Raw genomic sequence first — 20,627 nt, 5'->3', positions numbered from 1 at the left:
TTAAACAACTCAAACTTGGCACAATTTTCCTTGGGTTTTTCCATCCATTTTATCTGCCCCAAACTCAGTCAGCCAGCATGCTGATCTATTCAGTCCAAGTCTAGAAATTGTATGAAAAATCAAAAGAAAAAAGAAGAGAAAAGGTGATGCCTCCTCTATCCTTAGTTTGCTAAAAGCAAAAATCAGAGTTAAAGCAAACAAAGGAAAGACTCAACACTATATATAAAAGTTGTTTTTCATTCAAATTCAAAAAGCAACTTGTCTGTTGTTCTCAGAAGAAACAGAGCAATTTGTTCATATTTTGCAGATCTTAAAGAGGTTTCCAACACCACTTTGGAAAAGTTTTCAAAACAGCAGCAGTATTTCAAGTGTTTCCAGCAGCATCTCTTCATATTCTTCCTTCTATTCTTGTCCTTTTGCTCCGCTGTAATACAATTCCATACTAAATTTTCTTCCTGAAAAAGGACTTTTCTTCCACAGCAGGATGATTGTTCAGATTTCTACATACCAAAAACCTGGGACAGCAAAGAGGAGATAAATTATCAACAATGGAGTTGGATGAAAATGTAGTAGAGCTTGAAATGTTTTTGACTTCTTCACACAATGCACGGGATACTCTTCACGGCCACATAAGCATCTTGGATTTGATGATGGATGAGAGGATCAAACCAAGAAGCCATGTGGCTACCAAGTTGGTGGAGAGTGGATTGATTCAAGCTGCTTCTTTTCTGGTCACCTTGCAATCATTGGAATTGATGATATTATGCACTCAGCACCACAATTCAAGATCAAGACAAATCATATCTTTAGATAATTGGGTGGTCTGCAAATTGAATGTAGGGACTCTGGACTTGGCCCTAGGGCTGCAACCAATTGAGACTCAATCGGTCGACCATGAAGAATGTGCAGCACAATGGAATAACAATTTGTAGGGTTGTCAAAAGGAGTTTGCATGCAAGTGGTGGCACCAAAAACAATTAGTGTTTTCACTCACACCTTTCAATGTGACATAAAATGGTACAATGTGTATAGTAAAAATATTCTTCTAGTTATAAAGAGAAGATCCTTTTTCAGAAGAGTGGAGAAAATGATAAGTTTCCTTATCCTTTCAATTGGATGTAACCTAAAACTTACAGGGTCTTAAGTATGCAATACAAACAATTTAGATTGAAAATCTTTCTATTCTCAAGCTAGGGCACAAGGCAATTCAACACTTCTATACTAGACAAGAAATTTTATATTTTACAATTATTACTACACTAAAATATCTGAAACAACTAAAGAACACTTGCAATTTTTAGCTTAATGAAAAGATTGAAAATCACAATTAAAACTTGATTGGATTGAAATAAATAAAAGCACGAAGGATTATGAATTAAGTACAAAGAACCATATACAAAGCTAAAATAATTCCTCTCATGAAATATTTAATACAAAACTTACAATAATTAGTAGATTTTACCCAATTCACAAAACAATAACTCAATGAACAACAATTTCAACAAGTAGAGATGAAAATCGCTATTAAAAATCTAAATGCAAAAGGTATGCATTTATAAGGTTTACAAAGCTTTGCATGAGAAATAAATCGAAAAGCTAACTGAAAAATTCTATCCTAAAAATAGTCTACTTGCATACAATGTAACATTTAATACAAAATATAATTTATTAATACTAAATCTGAATTCAAAAATCTTCAATTAAACTATTGGTAAAAATTACTAAAACTAGCACTAGAGCTTCTACAAGGATCCGTAACTCTCATCTCTTGCATGATAAAAGATACAAAATTGGACCTCTAAAAATAGAGATTCCCTTAAAAGCACAAGGGGCTTTTTGGTTATTAACACAGCTATTCCTTCAAAGTATATGACCATACAAAGATTTGGGCCCACTGATTTCCAAATAGATAGGACAGATTTAGGTATTAGCTTGTGCTGTGGTGATGTTAATATGTTAGAACTTGCAATAGAGAATATTAAAAAAAACGCCTTAAACACAGAAAGGACAAAACAGCCTTGAAGCCTGAAGTCAAATAGTTTCAAGGATTTATAATGACTTTTGCAGCCCTCTTCTGATCCTATAGTGTTTGTAATTGGGATGTTAGAGTCTCCCAATGACCCACAGCAATTGGATCAGCTAGTCCCACCTAGAAGGAACATGAAACAACGATTTGAAGACATTTTCCAACAAGTTACTAGGATACTAGGTCAATCGAATGCTCTAATATCCAAAGCAAAGGGAGTTATGCAAGAGATTACTGATACGAAAAAAAATGTATAAGATGGAAACACTCCCTTTTTATGAAAAGATAGTGGAAAAAAGCATTGTAAACTCTTATGGAAAAGTGCCATTAGCACTTGAATTTTAAATAGCGATTGCTATACTTTCTGCTAAAATTGTTGTTCAAAGCTTTTTGTGAGATCTTGTGCATCTGGAAAATTGGATTAGTTTTGTATGCTTTGTATTGCAAGTTTCATTAATGTTGGTGATCACGGAATTTTATGCAGTCTCCTGGATTCAATTTACTTAATTATGTCTCTTTTCAATTTAATATTTGTGTAATACTTGCATTTTATTTTTTTGTCTTTATCTAAAAACTATGAGCATTCATTAGTTGTTTAGGTATTTCATGTTAGGAAAAAATCAGAAAACATCTTGTCTAGTTAATAACAAAAAATAGTCTTCTTCCCTAACCTAAGAATAAAAAGATAGGTTTCCTTGAAGTTTGTTTATAGTACTGTTGTGACGTTTTCACACATCGCCCCATTGCAAATGGGGACCCTTGCTTTTTTGCTTTTTAGGGTTTGTTTTTTGGTCTTTTAGGGTTTTGTTAGTTAGCCTTTGCATTTTGAGTGTTGTCGGGGAGATCAATAGGATAGCAGGTCCTGCTGGAGTGAAGTCCTGATCTTGAAAATTTGGCTAAGTCTGAAAGTCCTGATCCTGAAATTTGGCTAAGTTTGGAATGTCCTGATCCTGAAATTTGACTGAGTCTGGAAACTAAAAAACCTCAAAAAACTAGATTTTGCAATATAACTCCTGGAGGTCTGAAACCACTCTCAAACATCCTGAAAGTATATATGGAATATAACTTAAAGTATAAGAACTTATACTTAAATGTTATATTCCATAAAAATTATCCTGATAGAGAGTTCAAAAAGTCAAATTTCGCTCCTGTCCTTCACTGAGGATCCAGAGCGAATTTCGCTCCTGTCCCTCTCCAAGGGACCAAGGCGAAGCACTCCTGTCCCTCACCAAGGGTCCAGGGCGAAAAGGCTTATTTGAGTCATTCCTGACCTTGTTTGGTCAAATTGAAACATCAAAGACACAATGAAGGACGAAATGAGCATGATAGAGCATCGAGACAAGACAATGAAATGATGAAGTTTTTTTGCCTAGAAGGTCAAATTCGCTCCTGTCCCTCACTGAAGGACCAGAGCGCTTTTCTTTATATGCACAATTTTAGACCTTTTTTGGACATTAACTTTTATTCATAGCATGAAGTAAGGTGAAATCTTCCCTAGCAAAGGAATTTCGAGATGAAAAGTGAAAAGATTTGGCCTAGAGGGCAAAATTCGCTCCTATCCCTCACTGAAGGACCGGAGGTTGATTTTCAAATTTGCACTGTTCTTGCAGGATCAGGATAATTTTATGATTGGAAGAGATCAAGGAGGGCATGTTTTGTCCATTGAATATAATTTAAGCAGTCTACAAAGGAGTAAATCAACCCAAATGACAAAAAGTGCTCCCGTCCCTCACTGAAGGACCGTGCCACTTTTTCAAGTTTCTCCTATTTGTTTGATATTTTATGGCAAAACTTGACTTGGATGGGAAGGACGAAGGATGTTTTATGCCTTGGACGCAATTGAGAGATTTAAAGAACAAAAGGGTACGCCAAGATGTCAAAAGTGCTCCCGTCCCTCACTGAAGGACCGTCCCTCTTTTCTAAAAATACAAATTTCTTGCAAAGGCAAGGCAAGTTGCATGATTGAAATGAATGAAAGAGGGCAAGATTCATCCATTGAAGATAATTTGGAAGACTAGCAAAGGACGAATTGGCTTAAAAATGAAAAAGTGCTCCTGTCCCTCACTGAAGGACCGGAGCTTGAATTCCAAATTTGCATTATCCTTGCAAGATTTAAGTGATTTCGCGATTTGAAGAGGTCAAAAGAAGTATGTTTTGCCCGTTGAATATAACTTGAATAGGCCACAAAGGAGAGAATCAACCCAAGTTGCACTAGGCGCTCTTGTCCCTCTCCAAGGGACCAGAGCGATTTTCCCACAAGACAAACTTTTGGCAAAAGAAAAGCAAGTTTTATATTTGAAATGAAGGAAAAGGGGCGTGATTTATCCATTGAATATAATCTGGGAGGCTAGCAAAACACAAGTAAGCTCGTAGTTGCAAAATCGCTCCTGTCCCTCTCCAAGGGACCAGAGCGAAATCTTCAAAATGCCTAAGTGCCTAACATTTTGAAATGCTATTGCTTGTTGCCAGGACTCAAGATGAAGTGGGGAGTGATGTTCTACGTCTAGAAAGTAATTGGAGATTGATGTAATTAAGAGTTTGTACCATGAACTAGAAGGCGCTCCTGTCCCTCTCCAAGGGACTAGGGCGATTTTTGTAAAACCAATAATGTTCCTCCAAAACCACGCTAAGGCAAGATTGTGCAACGATGAAAAAGTCTTCTTCCAAAGGCTTCGAAATATTTAAAAAAAAAAAATTAAAATTAAATTGGCATTAAATAAAAAACACATTGGCATTTAATAAATTAATTTTGAGCCTTAGAAAATAGAAATTTTTATTATAAAGGCATTTAAAATTAATTTTTGTGAAATTGAAATTAAAAAGGGAGTGCTTGGGGTATCATTTTTATTCATTTTATCAAGTCAGCCTCTTCTTTTTTTAATTTAATTTATTTTTTTGCCTTTATTTGCAAGGTCGGCCTCATGGGTAAGTGGAAGGTGAGCGCTCTATATATTGGAGGTGTTTTTTCATTATTCAAATCATTCATTCATCCATTATTCCAAGTGCGATTTGGAGGGCAAAGAGGAGGTGCGAAATCTAGCTTGCGTGGAGCGAATTTCTACTAAGTGTGGAGAAGCTAGTGGAGGGCGAAATTCATCTTGAAGGCTATTGGAGAGGCGTATTTCTTGCTAGTTTGGAGGATAATTTCCAGATTTTTGAAGACATTTGAAGGCGAATTTCCAGATTTTTGAAGAGGAAGGTGGAGTTCTTTTCCAAGCTAAAGGAGGTGCATTTTATCCAAGAGAGAGCTTTGATCTACACTTTGCCTAGCAAAATTCATCTATTTTTACATCATTTCTTAGAGTTAATTCTCAAGAGGAGGTATGGCAAAATCATCTTGACACCCTTATTCAAGGTTTGATTTTTTTAGACATTTTTTAGAAAAGTCTAAGTATTACATGGTTAATTAGGAAATGATAACTCAAGATTTATCATGAAGTTTCCTAATTAAAATCTTGAATCTTCCTTTTAAAGTTTAATTTTTAGATTTCAAGATATATTACTAATTTTGAAATGTTGTGTAAGTATCAAGATGGCGACTCCAAAGCCCGGAGGATCTACAAGTCGGCAGGTTCTCATCAAGGACGATCAAGCAAGGACAAGGGCGACCTCCTCCAGCCTAGCATCAACAAGGACGGCCTTCTTTGGACTGACGTCATCAAGGGCGACTTCTCCAATCCAGTATTCCAAGGCGAGGTACATCAATCATCCTGCACATCAAGGACACAAGAAGTTAGAACAAGGGTTCGTTGAAGAAGCAGATAGTTCCAGATGAATTAATTAAAGCTAGCTTCTCAATAACATTAAGTTGAATATCTACCAAGTTACAAGTGTCAGACAAGGTGGCATCCCAGTCATCGCTCATCCAGTCGGGTTGTTCCACCTCCGCATGTCCAGATTCAATGTACCTAACTCATGGAAGGTGGCACAAACTCCGATGTACCTACTCCAGCTATCCATTGGTGGAATTTTCTAGAGAGGACATGTGTCCAAGCAATACAATTTTATCATTGGTCAAGCATTAAATGTTATGTAATGGTTGTAACAAACCCTAATTAGGGTTTTCATTGTTGAATCTTGGCCATTGATCTCAAATTGATCTAAGCCATCGAATTGTATTGAGGGCACTATATAAGCCCTGGCATTTCATTTTGTAAAGGCAATTAGAAGGAGTTAGAATATAGTTGGAAGCAGTTAGAAGACAGATAGAGAGTAGTTAGAAGGTGATTAGCTAGTTGATAGAATAGCAATTAGAGTAGAGTAGAGAGAGAAGGCAAAGATTGTTGCCAAGATTATGTTGTAAAAGACTTGTAACTTCATTGAAGAAATGGTGAAATTTATGGGTCGATTCGACAATTTGCATGGTCTTTATACTTCTCATGTTTGATTTTATGATTAGATGAGTGGAAGAAATGTGCTTGATTGATGGTGAAATTCATATATCCATACTACTAGCAGTTTGTTGATTGCAGACTTGCCTTGTGTAGTCAACTGGAATCATTCAGCTTAAGCCTAACTTCAATTATCGCTTCTTCATTGATATGCATCAGCGTGATGGTGTCTATGCCTGCAGTGATGATTTGAACATCATAAAGCTTTCCTTCGAAGATCGCACTAGCCTTGTGGAGATGGTCCTGCGATGTCAAAACAAGACCTAGTTAGAATTTCATCAAAGATCAATCATTGCTCCTACATTCCTTAGTATTAGGATTAGATCCTTTCCTCGCCCTCGTCTTTTTTCTTTTTTTTCAAATCAAAGCTAGTAAGAGCCTGTGTTCCAGCAATATTCAAAGCAAATCAGAAGTTCAATCATCAAGTGTAAGTCCCCTTGTGATTCCAGCAAATCACATCATACCACAGAGAGCTTATCCACACGTAGAGACCCTACATACAAGAACCTTGGAGTCATCCTGATTGATCCTTTTTCGCGATATCTTCAGCAATCAGAGGCTTTATTCAAGAGAGGATAAGGTACCTTTAGGTATTTTATTCTGTGTTTGATAGTGTACAAAATACACGTCAACAAGTACATACTCAAAAAAATCCCACAAGTTCTAGGTTTTATTTTTTATTTTCCATTTAAAGAAACATGTCATTCCTTCACTATTCAAAAAGGAGCTTCCCCTTCAAATTCAAAGAAAGGTTCTACCTTATACTCTATTTTGTTTTCTATGTTGTTGCCAAGGCTAACAAAAACTAATTATGATAAGGAGGCTACGGATGTAATGTCCCCTCTCTAGTTGACAGGCAGTTGAGCAGGATTGGCCTATCATTAGGGTTCCCATAGGCCAACAGAGTGGATAGGAGACCTATTCAGAGGTTTGTGGAGCTACACAAGGGCTTTATAAGCCGTTTTGGGTAGTTTGAGATAATCTCCTATTTTTGGGAGGGGTTCCTAAATTTTAGGGATTGACTAGAGTTGATCGGAATGCATCAAGAGACCTCAGGGATCATTTTGAAGGCTTGGGTCACAGTTCCTATTTTTTAGGGAGGATCCCTATTTTTTAGGAAGGGACTGTTAGTTCACCTGCTTTATGTGGATATCACCAGGATAACATGTGCATTATTAGTTTTCAGTTCGGGTTGGCCATGTGATGTGGTTTGAATGATAATTAAATGTTAAAGTATTCACTTTAATATTTAATTAAAATAAAATAAAGTGATTAATAATGTCACTTTATAATAGATTGTTAAAGTTATAAAAGGACCCCATGTTAGAGTGAGATAAAATTGTTTTTAAAAGGGGACCATTGAGGGGTATTAACACATAAATAAAAAAATGAATTATTAAATAATAAATACATTATGAGCCCAATTTCCAGTGCACATCTTGAGTAGACATTATTTTATTAAAATTTGGGTAAATAAAAAGGTGGAGAAGAATAAAGTTTAATAAACTTTATTAAAAATAAAATATTGAAACTCTAAAGCTACGATTAGGGTTTGGAGTCAATAAAAGAACATGAGGAGGATTCATTTTGGCATTCTTGATTCATTTTTAAATCAGCAATTGGAGAATTGAGCTCTGAGGATGAATTTCAGCAGCCTTTCAGACTTTTGGGAAAAAATAGTCCTTGGAGATTTGTGAATTGGACGGAAACCCAGTTCACAGTTGTGGGGAATCTATACAAGGTTTCCATTTGTGTTTAATTGGAGTATTTTACAGGTGGATTTACAGATTATTTCCAGCAAATAAACATCAAGGGTTTGGTGCAATTAGATTAGTGAAATTCAATAAAAGTAATTGTTGCCAGGAGAATGATTTTACCACTAATTAGTGGAATTGCCTGCAAGGGTTGATAATAAAATTGTTTGCAGCAGAAATAAGGTGAAACGTGGCAGATTCGGAGGGAATTGAGATTCCTCAAGCCAGCCGTACATTCTCCTAAGCTGGCCGTACCTTTCCTAAGCCAGCCATACCATTACACTAGCCATACATTCCTTCCTGCAGGTTGTACTATGAAAAATTGACACTAGGGTTTGAGCAGATATTGTGATCAGAAGTTGTCATCGGCAAATTTGGAATTCACCAAGCATCAGGAAGATTCTATGATTCAGTTTGTTTGGCCAGTTGAAGTCAATAATTATGCCTGCAAGCCAGGCATGGGTCTTAGCAATTCCAGTATTTCTCTCAGTATTTGTTTTTGATAATTATTGTTGGTGCAAATAAAGTCTATTGGAGCCATTGCATCTCAATGGACACTCGTGTACTATGATTTCATTGAATTCTTCAATAAAACCCTTCACTGGTTGAGTGATGGACTCCGGGTATGCATATTTGACTTCATTCTATAAATTCTGAAAAGTTGTTATCTTGCTGTTATTAAAATCAGAATTCTGTAATTTATTAGTCAAATATAGTGTCTACAAATTGGATCTAAAACGCTGTTATTTGGCATATGTTACATGTGTAAACCCCATTCCAGCATTGGCAACAAAACTGAAACCAAAACACTTAAAAAAACTTCCTCAAATCCTAAATCAGCAGCATCAAACTCAACAAAAATTACATCAGATTTGAGTGGGGATCTTTCAACGGAAAAAGCCCCATCAATCTTGTTGCCATTATTCCACATTTGTATGTTCAAGCACAACTCTGTGACAAGTACATAACTGGCCCCCCAAAAAAAGTTCAGTTTTTTATTAGGTAGCAAAGAGAAATTTCAGCAATAAACAGGGACACTTTTTTGGCAAAGATTTTTGTTTTTATATATTCATCTGAGTACATATCGTACAATTTGTTTCACAAACAACTTATAAGTTCATAATTTACAATCAATATCCCTGTGTAGTAGAATATAATGGTGGATGTTTTAGAAAAAGTTAACTTATAAATTCCTGTATTAAAATCTAATAAAATGGGGAAAAAGATTTAAACATTGTTATTGCATGACAAATAGACTATGAAGTTTCCTTGTTGAATTGTAAAAATTGTTGTCACAATTTTTTGCAAGATTGTAAACTTTTAAATAAATGATAGATACCTTTTACAATAATAATAGAATTCCGAAACAAAGTTTGTTGTTACTTGTTAAACTATCACTTCCAGACAACAATAAAATAATAACATGACTGCTGCAAACACAAAAAAATCTTAGATTTTAGATTTATAAGAACTTCCAAGTTGATTTCATCATATTGTAACCAGTATCTTTGTCAACTACTCTCTTTCCACTGTTAAAAATTATGCTAAGCTTGTACAAAGGGAATTCAGTGAAATGGCTTACTCAATGGTAACACTTATATCTACTCGAAGATCAACCAAGAACTTCAAGCCACCTGGGTGGGCATTCAACCTTTCAAAAAGTATTGTGTATAATGGCTTTAAAGCACATCGTAAATTTCGCTCAGTCCTATATAAAGCAGAGGCAAGCCCTTCTTCATCCAAGTCAGGTGTCTGCCTATGATCATCTGAATCAACAGAAAACAAGCACAAACACATTTTCAGCAACAAAAAAAAGATTAAAGAGTATACTCTACTCTGCAAACTCACCACCACAGAACTTTAACATTACCACTCTGCAGTCCAAGATAATGCTGGATAAGATCACGAACATGAACCCTGTTAACACCATACTCTATAGCAAGTGCTAAGAGAGCTTTTCTACGATTCTCATGACCAAGCCTAAGGTAACCCTGTAGTAAACCACTGTATAAGTAGATATCTAAATGCAGCATTCACCTATGAAAGCATGAGTCAAGTCATATCCATGAAAAACCAGTCACCTGTGAGAATTCTGTGAGAGTTAGATCTAAGGTATCCATCTTCTTAATGTGAATCGCTCCATGCATTAGCTTCTGCACATTTTCTAGTATCCTGGAAACGGGATCAAAGAGAAAAGAAGCTATTTGAGCAATCATCAACTTGCAGTAAAAAAGAAGATTTCACAGTAATCAGTAAATTCAAAAATGAAACTCCCATTGTTTCTAACGACGATTAAGGATTCAGCTTTCAGGTACTTCATTCCACTTGTGAGAGATAATCTCATCCCATTTGCATTTATTCTTGTGGGGATCACATAATATTTCTGGTGTCATTTGATGTTCTACGTTTGCTTTCATCCTAGGACTTACATTATTCTGTAAAACTCTCTTGCTTTGGAGTATTGGTAAAGGAATGGATATGGAAGCAATGATAGATGCATGGCCAAAACACATGCAATATGGCCAGCACAATATCCAAGCTATATCCGAGTCATGGTGTATCCGATCTATATCCACCCATCATCCTAATCACAACCCTCATTTCAATTGCATACAATGATTTAAATGTGTTCTCATTATGCTTGACAGTGTAACCTATTGCTACTAAAGGTTTTTTAACTCTGAAACAAGACCATTATATTGATATCTATAAAATACTGCAAAGGCACTTCGTGGGACATCAGTAGAATACCGATTGACTGAAGTACAAAGAGGTGCACATTAGATAATTAAAACCAATAAGTAAACAAAAAACCAAAAAAACTAACCATAGATAATGGGCACTATAGTAACAGCTATAAGTAGTTTATGGCAAAACCGTTCAAGCATAAATATCAAGATACAATATAGTATTTGCAGTGAGAAAATTATTGTTTCAGACATATAGTTCTTCCTTGGTTTCAAACAAGGAGAAAGCAGCATCTCCTAAGCTGGGGTGTGGCAATGAGCATATTGTCACTTGCCACTGTTAAAACCCAGATTCTACGGTCGGCATACAATGTCTATTATTATGTTTCGATAATATTGGTTATCTGACCATGTATTAATTGTTCGTATTAAGTTGTTGGTCATTCTCAAGTAGTTATAAGCATCGGTTGGTTGATAGTTGTGCTCCTCTTGGCAACTGTCACCTCCTTTAAATATATTGTGTATCATCATGAAATTTAATATGATTTTAGTCAGATCAACTCTGATCCTTGGCTGATCATCTCGGGTCTCCTATAATAATTTCATGTGCGAGTAAAGATATATTTTACTCCTATATTTGATATGCATGCTCATCTTTATTATTACTTCATGTATTTAATTTATCAAATATGGCAATAAACATTTGGCGTCGTTGCCTTGAAAGAAATCGGGTGCAGATTTGAGTGATTCATGCCCTTAGATCCCAATAAAGGCGAGAAGAGGCCATAAGGTGATCAACACCAAGCGATCGGGCGATCTTTAAAGATTGTAGAACAACGAGAACGAAGAAGAAGATTACAAGAAACATTCAAGGAAAATCCAGTAAGATGATTCCCAAGTTAGAGCCCTTCCCAAGAACGAAGTAAAAGCCGAAGCCTCAACCAAAGTCATAGTCGAGAAGAGAGGAAATCCTTCACTGAAGAACTCTCTAAGGGAGAGTGGGAAGAAATTGCCAAACACTTACCACTTCGTGATGAAGCATACAAGGACCTTATCGACCAAACAGGCAACCCATTTGTACAATCAACATCAAATGAAGCAGAGGAAGAAGAAAATTTTGAGAATGAGTTTAGTAAGATTCTCAAGAGTAATTTACATCACATTGAACAGCTATCCATCTCGAAAGAACAAAGAATTGGAAGAACTAGTTGAAGACCCCCAAGAAAAGAGAGTTCAAGAATGAAGCGGAAGGTAACTTAAGTGCAAGAAATGCTGAAAATGGACGTGTAGAGGACTCATGCGTGGTCGTGAGTGCAAGTGAAGCACCAAAACATCAAAAGAAAAACAGTCCAACCAAGTCCAAGGCACAAGGTGTGTACCAACTTCTTGTGACCATTTCACACATCACCCCATTGCAAATGGGGACCCCTACTTTCTACTTTCTAGGGTTTGTTTTTTGGTCTTTTAGGTTCTTGTCTATTAGCCTTTGCACTTTGAGAGTTGTGAGAGGTATCATTAAGATAGCAAGCTCTGCTTGAGCTAGGGTGAGTCAATAGATGGTCCAAGCCAGGGTTTCTTTGAAAGCCTTCCCCAGGTCAAGTTTTGCTCTTATTTCTAGGTGTGACTAGCTTGAGTTTGAAGAGGTCAGTGAAGTTTTGTGAGTGAGTGTCATCTTTGAGAGTTTAAGATTGGTCCAATAGGTGAAAGATGAAGCCCTAGGCATGATTTGGTGTGAAGATGACTTATTTATCCTCTGGGAACACCTTGTGCAAGGCCAGACTTGGTGAGATAAGCAGGAAAGGTCAAGAAACTTGAGCTAATCATGAAATTTGCTCCTGACCCTTCCAAAGGGTCCAGAGCGAAATTTCACAAGGGACCTAAGATTTGACCTAAGTCAGTGAGTGGTTGAGCAAATTTGCAAAGATATGAAAGGAAATGCATCAAAGGGTTGATTCTAGGGCAAAGTCAAATCAAATTCAAGGTAAATTGAGCCAAGAATAGGAATTTCGTTCCTGACCCTTCCAAAGGGTCCAAAGCGAATTCCTCTATAAGACACTCCACCTTGACCCAAACTAGGAACTAGCTCATTCCCAGGCATTAGTAAAGGAAAAACACTTGTTTGGATAAGAAAATATGGGAAATGAAGTCAAGATTTGAGCACAAGGAGGAATTTCGCTCCTAACCCTTCCAAAGGATCCAAAGCGAAATTCATATAAGACCCTGTTTCTTCACAAAATCTTGTAGTGACTGCCAATTTGAACTGGATGATGATAGGGGGAGGCCTAACAAGTTATATCCAAGACAAGGAAAGGAGAAAGGGAGTGAGAAATAAGCCTAAAATGAAAATTTCGCTCCTGACCCTTCCAAAGGGTCCAGAGCGAAATTTCCATATCCTCTATTTTTCTCTTTGATATGACCAAATTTGTGACTCCTAAGGCATGGTTTGAGAGGCTTTGATGTGTTCTAGCCTTTGAAAGGAGGTTTGAGGCGATGAAATGGTGAAAATCAACCCAAAATAGGAATTTCGCTCCTGACCCTTCCAAAGGGTCCAGAGCGAAATCCTCAATTTGACCCTCTATTTTGCCTAAAACATTGAAAAGTGAGGATTTTGAGCTAAGTGGATGGCAGATAGACTTGATTGTGGTGAGGAGAGGTGAGTTTGATCAAGTTTGAAGGTAAGGTGGATCGAATGAAAGAAGTATAAAATCAACCTAAAATGTGAATTTCGCTCCTGACCCTTCCAAAGGGTCCAGAGCGAAATTCTCCATAAACCTCATTTTCTTCCTTGTTTAGGCCAACATTTTAGTTCATTGGGCATATTTGGAAGTGGATTAGCATTATTTTTCCTTAGGAAGTGATTAAAAGTGAAGGAGTGAAGAATTGTGTCCTAAATCTTGAATTTCGCTCCTGACCCCTCCAAAGGGTCCAGAGCGAAATTCTTGAAAACACCTATTTTCCTTTTAGATGAGGTCAAATCCTTGGTTTCTATGGTGTGGTTGAAGGTGGATTGGTTTATATTGGCTTTGCAATGGAGATTGGAGTTCAATAAATGAGAGATCAAGCCTTGAATGTGAATTTCGCTCCTGACCCTTCCAAAGGGTCCAGAGCGAAATTCTCAAAATCTCTTTTCTCTTCAAATTTTGTGTCAAGACAAACGTTGATCAAGGTGAATTGAGCTTGAAGATACCCCTAGGCATGCCTTTGAATAGCTTGTGACCACCAAATGTGAAGGAATTGAGCTAAAACTTGAATTTCACTCCTGACCCTTCCAAGGGTCCAGAACGAAATTCTCTATAATTCCTATCCTTGGCCATGATTTGGAGCGAATTTCTCCTTGCAGGCCTTCTTAGGGGTCAAACAAGTGTTGCCTTCATGAGACAGAGATCCAAAGATGAGAGTCCAGGTAAAAGAAAGTGAGAAGGATAGAGCTAAGTGAGAGAAATCAAGCAAATCATGAATTTCGCTCCTGACCCTTCCAAAGGGTCTAGAGCGAAATTCTCAAAATCACCTAGTTTGCTCATGATTGAGATCAAGAGGTGGATTCCTAGGCCTTGGTGGAGAGAAGACTAGTCTATTCTTGACTTGGGAAGCATTTTGGAGTAGAGAAATGATGGAATTTGGACTTAATCATAAAAATCGCTCCTAACCCTTCCAAAGGGTCCAGAGCGAAATTCTTAAAACCTCTATTTTGCTCCCAATTTTGCATCAAGCATAGTGTTGATTGAGATTAAGAACATCCTTAGGCATGCATTTGAGTAAAGTTGTGGTCGCAAAATGTGAAGAATTTGTCCTAAAATGCAAAATTCGCTCCTGACCCTTCCAAAGGGTCCAGAGCGAAATTCCTAGGAGGTCTAATATTTTGCCCAGGTCCTTGAGCAAAACCTATTCCTAGGCAATTTTGGAGGCGAATGACTTGATCTTGGTAAGGTAATGTTGAAAATGAGGTCTGATTGAGCAGCTCTATTAAATTTCACTCCTGACCTTTTTAAAGGGTCCTGAGCGAATTTTATTATAGGGCCTGTCCCTAGAGAGGATCTTGAGCGAATTTCATTCTAATGCCTTCTTGTTGATGATTTAAGGTAGGAAATGCTATGTTAGAATGAATTTATTATGTGTACTTAATCATCTTTTGGTTTGTTTTGCAGATGGAAGAAAATCAAGCCAGGACAAGGACGACCTATTCTAAGCCCATCATTATCAAGGACACTTCAAAGGCATGGAGGAGGACTCAAGGTGCTTCTAAAGCGTTGGAAGACTTCAAGTGTTCGAGGAGTTCCAGGCTATCCTCAAAAGACTCCATTCTACCACACAAAAGACCCACATGATGAAAGAGAAGAATGACCTTACCAACACTTCAAGGTGAGACATGCTACCCGAGAAAGAACACTTGACAGTGAGGAAGCCTCATCAAGCACATGGAAGTCAAGGAGGTACATCATTCTTCGCATCAAGGACAGAGGAGGATCAACCAAGATACAAACGTCAGACAAGGTGGCATCCCTGTCACTTTTCCTCCAATCGGATTGGTCCACCTCAGCATGTCCAGATTCAATGTACCTAATTCATCAGGGACGGCACAAACTTCGATGTACCTACCCCTGCTTCCTATTGGTCCACACTCATTGAATGTAATTTTCTCATTGGCTAAGGAAGTTTGTTATAACAAACCCTAATTAGGGTTTCTATCTTGTAACCCTAGCCATTGATTCTAAGTCAATCAGAGCCATCAATTTGTAAAGGGCTCTCTATATAAAGCCCTGGCTCATCATTTGTAAAGGTTAATAGTCAAAGATTAGTTAATAGTTAAGAGCTAAGAGTTAGTAGCTAGAATAGTGAATAGAATATCAATTAGAGTAGATTAGGAAGACAAGGCAAGAAATTGTTGCCCTTGATTGTAAATAAACTCCATTTTCATTGAATTCATGGTGAAATGTGTCGTTTCTTTACAATATGCATGGTCTCTTGTTGAATCTTCGTATTAGATGGTAAATAATTAGATTGAATGGAGAAAATTGTTGTATGCACTTGTGTGGAATCCGCCTAGTCCAAACCACTAGCCTCTTGGTGACTGTAAGTGCGCCTTGCATGGTCAACTGGCATAGAATGAACTTAATTTCAAGTCATTACACGTCTATTGTTCACGCATTATCTTAAATGGTGATCAGTGTATGATGGTGTATGATTTGAATCTATTTGAAGTATCCCTTAGAAGATTGCACTGAGTTGGTGTCGAGTTGTTCAATCTGATGGTGAGACCCATCCCAGTAGGACTTCACCTAGTCATTCATCCATCTTCTCGCATTCTAGGTCTTAGAATAGACTTCCTGAACCCTGTATCTTTTGTCATTTCTTTATCTTCCAGCCAGTAGATAGGACTTGAGTTCCAGCAAATCAGACACTCAGGTAGTCGAATGTAAGTCCCCTAGTTAATCTAGCATAATGACATCATACCGCAAGAGCCTATCCATAAGTAGAGAACCTACATACAAGAACCTTGGAGTTGCCTCGATTGATCCTTCGACGAAATCTTCAGCATTCGGGGAAACTTTGTTCAAGAGAGAATAAGATACCTTGGTATTTTATTCTGTGTTCGCATGTGCATGAAAAACACATCAACACAACTGAGAAAGATAGTGGCTCCCTTGGCGAGTCCAAATGTTGATAGGCAAAAACCCCCTAAGTTCATGGGAAATGGATGAAAGAAACCGGTCAAGCACTACAAGACATGCGAAACTATCTAGATAGCAAGCAGTCAAGAGGACAAAGACTATTGGATGAAAAGGTTTCCAACAATGCTATGGGGTATAGCTAGCCATTGACTAGTTCACAGAGCTTGATGATGAATCCATAGTCTCTCGGGATGTGCTAAAGAAGGCGTTCAAGGCCAATATTGCTATGAGACGACAGTAAGATCATTGTGGAGATTTATAACACCAAACGAGGGAAACACAAGAATGTACAAACTTAAAATTGTAGGCTAAAAGAGTTGCTGGTTAAGTTGGAGAATCAGCCAGCCGAAGGGCTGAAAAAGCGGTGGTTCATTGAGGGATCGATTCCCTCACTATGCAAGAAAATGAAAGCGGTATCTCCCTCATCAATTCCCCCACTGTGCAAGAAAATGAAAGTGGTATCACCCTCATCATAAGCCGATGTTTATAATTGGGCGATGGACATTGAGAGTGAATCCAAAACATCCTCTTTGAGGAAAACAAAAGACAGACGACGACAAGAGCACCAAAGGTGGCAGCGACGAAAAATCCAAAACAGTTCAGGCCCTACAACAGGACATGATGAGAATGATGAAAGAATTGAAAGCAAAGAAAGGAACCAATAAAGAAACTAATGAACTATGGTGTACTAAGTGCATAATTGAGGGGCACATGAAAAATAATTGTCGTAGAAAGATGTTTTTGTGAGATTTGTCGAGTGATGGGTCATTCAATAAAGGAGCACCCATGTAATTTGAACAGGAGTACACAAGTGCTCTTTACACAAGGAGAGGCGTCCACCCCATCAAAGCCACAAAATGCATCTTCAAGCGGTTATCAAAACCAACAAGGAGGCTAAATCAAATATAGTACGACTCCAAAGAACATCCTATCATATAGTGTGGAAAATGTAGCAAATGGGGACACTTTGCGAGAAACTACCAAAATAAGAAAGACAACGTACTATTATAATGCAAATGTTGTGGCCCTGGCAACCATGAAGACATTGGATATCCAAAGTAAAAAGGCTAGCATTAACCTAATTGATGTTGAAAGGAAAAACGAAGTTCTAGCCATTACTCATGCCCAAGCAAAGAAAGCAATGTACCCAGACCCACATACAGAAAAGGAAAGGCTTTCTAAAGCAACGACCAAAGTGGAGAATGCTATGGATAGCGCCACTCAAATGCAAATACAATTACGATAACAAATCAGTTGCAATCCAGGAAAAATATTGCACGACAGGTATTGCAAACTACCATACAGTTAAAGTACTGGATTTATTACAAAGTATTCCTGAACTTTGAAATTCTATGTATTGGGGAGAATGAGATGGTGCATGCTACAGCCCAATTGGAATTTGCTGAGCAAGAAAGATCCAATAATTGAAAGTCCATTGGTAGGCAACCAAGTGATTGATCTGATGTTATTGACAATTAACACAAAAAGAAACCAGTATTGGTAAATATGGGGATAATCTCACCAATACAGCTGTTGATGGTGAGTCTGACGTGAATGTATTTCCAAAAGACACTTGGAGAAGTCGCAGCAAGCAGACCGTTTGGTCACCAACTTTTCAACCAGTGGGTGCAAATTAACAAAGTATTAAAGTACTTGAAGTTTTAAAGGGACAAAAGGCAATTATCGGAACCCAGACAATTTTGTTAAATATTGTGATCATTTCTTTAAGGAAGAAAGCATATGACGCATTGTTAGGTCGGGGTTGCTTGGTAGCGGCCAAAGCCAATCACAACTGGAAAAAGAATACAATCTCCATTGAAAACAAGGGTTGGAATTATGTAATTGATTTAAAGAATCAAGTCTCAGTGAGGAAGTAACTTCCTTGGATTCGACAAATTCAGACTTCAGAGAAGAATGGATGGAGAGTCAAGGTTAGATGGAACCGAACTATGAAGGACTTTTGGAGTTAGAGACATACTCGGAGGATGAAACAATTTATATCCGTGGCCTATTTCACTGGTGTTTACTGCTACAACTGGTAAATTAAATACAGGAAATAATAACGTATATGACAATGCATACCAGACACGACAGTAAAATATATCTTTATTCACACATGCAATTATTACAAAGAAGAGACCAGAGAAGGTCGGCCAAGGATTACAATAGACCCGACTATATCGTACTACTTTACTTGGCGATACACAACATATTTAAAAGGACCTGACGGTTGCCGAGAGGTACACAACCGTCAACCAACCGACACCTAACTACCCGAGAGTGACAACCCGCTTAATACAATTAATTAATACATTCTCGGATGACAAATATTATCAAATATAACCATAGGCATTTTATGCCAACTACAACAGGCCAATGGAAGACTATGAGGTATTTTCGTCAATGTGTAATTTTCTTCAAGCTATAACTCTCGGTGTAGAGCAACCGCTGAAAGCATGTAAGATTATGGATGATGCATCTAAGAGCAGAATATGTAATGTGGAGCATATAAATAATTGTCAAAGGAAATCAACTTCACCAAAAATTTACTGGAAAAGAAAGAGGAAATTAGAAGAGATGAAAAATGGAAAGAAAAAGCAAAAAATAATGGAGTCAAAAAAAATTTAAAAAATTAAAGGGGAAGCCCACGAGTGAAAAAAAATTTAAAAGGAGTTATTAAAATATTGTAGCCATCAAAAAATTCAATTAAAAGGAAAAAAAATTGGGAAGTGGACAAAAAAGGTGGTTATTAAAATATGATGGTCAGAGGATATTATAAAGTGCAAAGGCCAATGTAAAGTACCGATGTGAAAATTATTAAAGGCACTGAATTAGGAAATACTAAAAAGTATGAAGGAAAAATAAAGAGATAATTAAAGGCCAAAAATATAAAGGTGAATTGAAAAATTATTAAAAGTGGGGACATATTCTTATTCTCGGCAACATCATATTTCTTCTCGGCGATATTATATATTTCATTCTAGTGACATCATTCTTGGTGGCATCATATTTCACTTTCAACAACAGTAATTCCTAGCATACAGCCCTTAGCAACAAAAGTTCTCATTCTAAGCGGCATACTCTCCTTCACACTATATGGCAATCTAGCAAGAGAGTTCACATCATACAGCAGCGTGGTGGAATTGTTTATATCATACAACCTACTTCATTTTACACGAACGACCTCTTTCTATTAGCAACATACGACATTGCAAGTGTGACAATGTATAGTCTCTTCATTGGCAAATCGTACAATGGTTTCATGGTGACATAGTATGGCCTCATTCTCATATCCTACAGCCCTGGCAAAAACTCAACATACGACTTGGTAGAATCTTTCATACCATACAGCAACATCTCTCCATCAAACAACTCCTTGGTTTTACCATACAACCTCCCTTGTTTTGCAACATACATCTTCCAATTTGCACTTTCGTCCAACCTTCATCTTGCATTTTCCTACGACCTTCTAGTGCTAACAACACAGTTTTGCAGAATACAACAACAATAGTCATTGAAAGAACAAGATCCCATCTTTGTACAATGTTCCTCCATCGTACGGCTTTCAACTCACAACTGTGTATAAATTACTACCTTCATTATACAACCCCCTTCACTCTTACCAACATTCGTTCACTACGTACAACATAGTGCATTCAGTGTGCAGGCCTTGAGGTCCCTAGTCATCATACACCCATTCCATCATTGCATTGTATAACATAGAGGATTCTTCATGAAATATAAGACTTTACTATGTTGCGCGCATTGGCTAAACACTCCAAAATTTCTATTTTCGGGCTTTGTCAACATTTCTTTTGGCATCTTAAAAGATCAAAAAATGATGCACATCATGGAAATCTGTGAGGTTTTGAAGGTTATAATTTGAGCTTAGCAGTAGGGTGCCAACGCTCGACCCAGCCTTGTATCACAACAAAGAGCACGCCAAGGGCGGTGCCCCTAGACCCTGTGAGGGGCGTTGCACCAAGACCCCCACCATAAGCCTAAGTGTGATGTCCCCTTGTCCGCAGTGATTAGTTTAGTGGTCCATTGGCCTATTCTGGAAACCTGTAGGCTATTTGGAAAGGAGAATTAGGGTTTCC

At 37.5% G+C, this 20,627-nt stretch overlaps 1 protein-coding gene across 4 annotated transcripts in view; it reads right to left on the bottom strand.

Annotated features, from left to right (window-relative positions):
- LOC131033457 (uncharacterized) overlaps positions 1–20,627 on the bottom strand; it is a 262,765-nt gene that overhangs the window by 232,239 nt on the left and 9,899 nt on the right. For all 4 annotated transcript variants that reach the window (XM_057964694.2, XM_057964692.2, XM_057964693.2 and 1 more), the window contains exons 3-5: positions 10,253–10,343; positions 10,042–10,162; positions 9,754–9,937 (exon numbers count right to left, since the gene is read on the bottom strand). In XM_057964694.2, the coding sequence (XP_057820677.2) occupies positions 9,754–9,937; positions 10,042–10,162; positions 10,253–10,343 (396 nt within the window). The remainder of the gene's footprint in view (positions 1–9,753; positions 9,938–10,041; positions 10,163–10,252; positions 10,344–20,627) is intronic.

Source organism: Cryptomeria japonica, chromosome 4 (genome assembly GCF_030272615.1).
Source record: "Cryptomeria japonica chromosome 4, Sugi_1.0, whole genome shotgun sequence".
NCBI classification, from domain to species: domain Eukaryota; kingdom Viridiplantae; phylum Streptophyta; class Pinopsida; order Cupressales; family Cupressaceae; genus Cryptomeria; species Cryptomeria japonica.
This window is presented reverse-complemented; position numbering and strand designations above follow the sequence as displayed.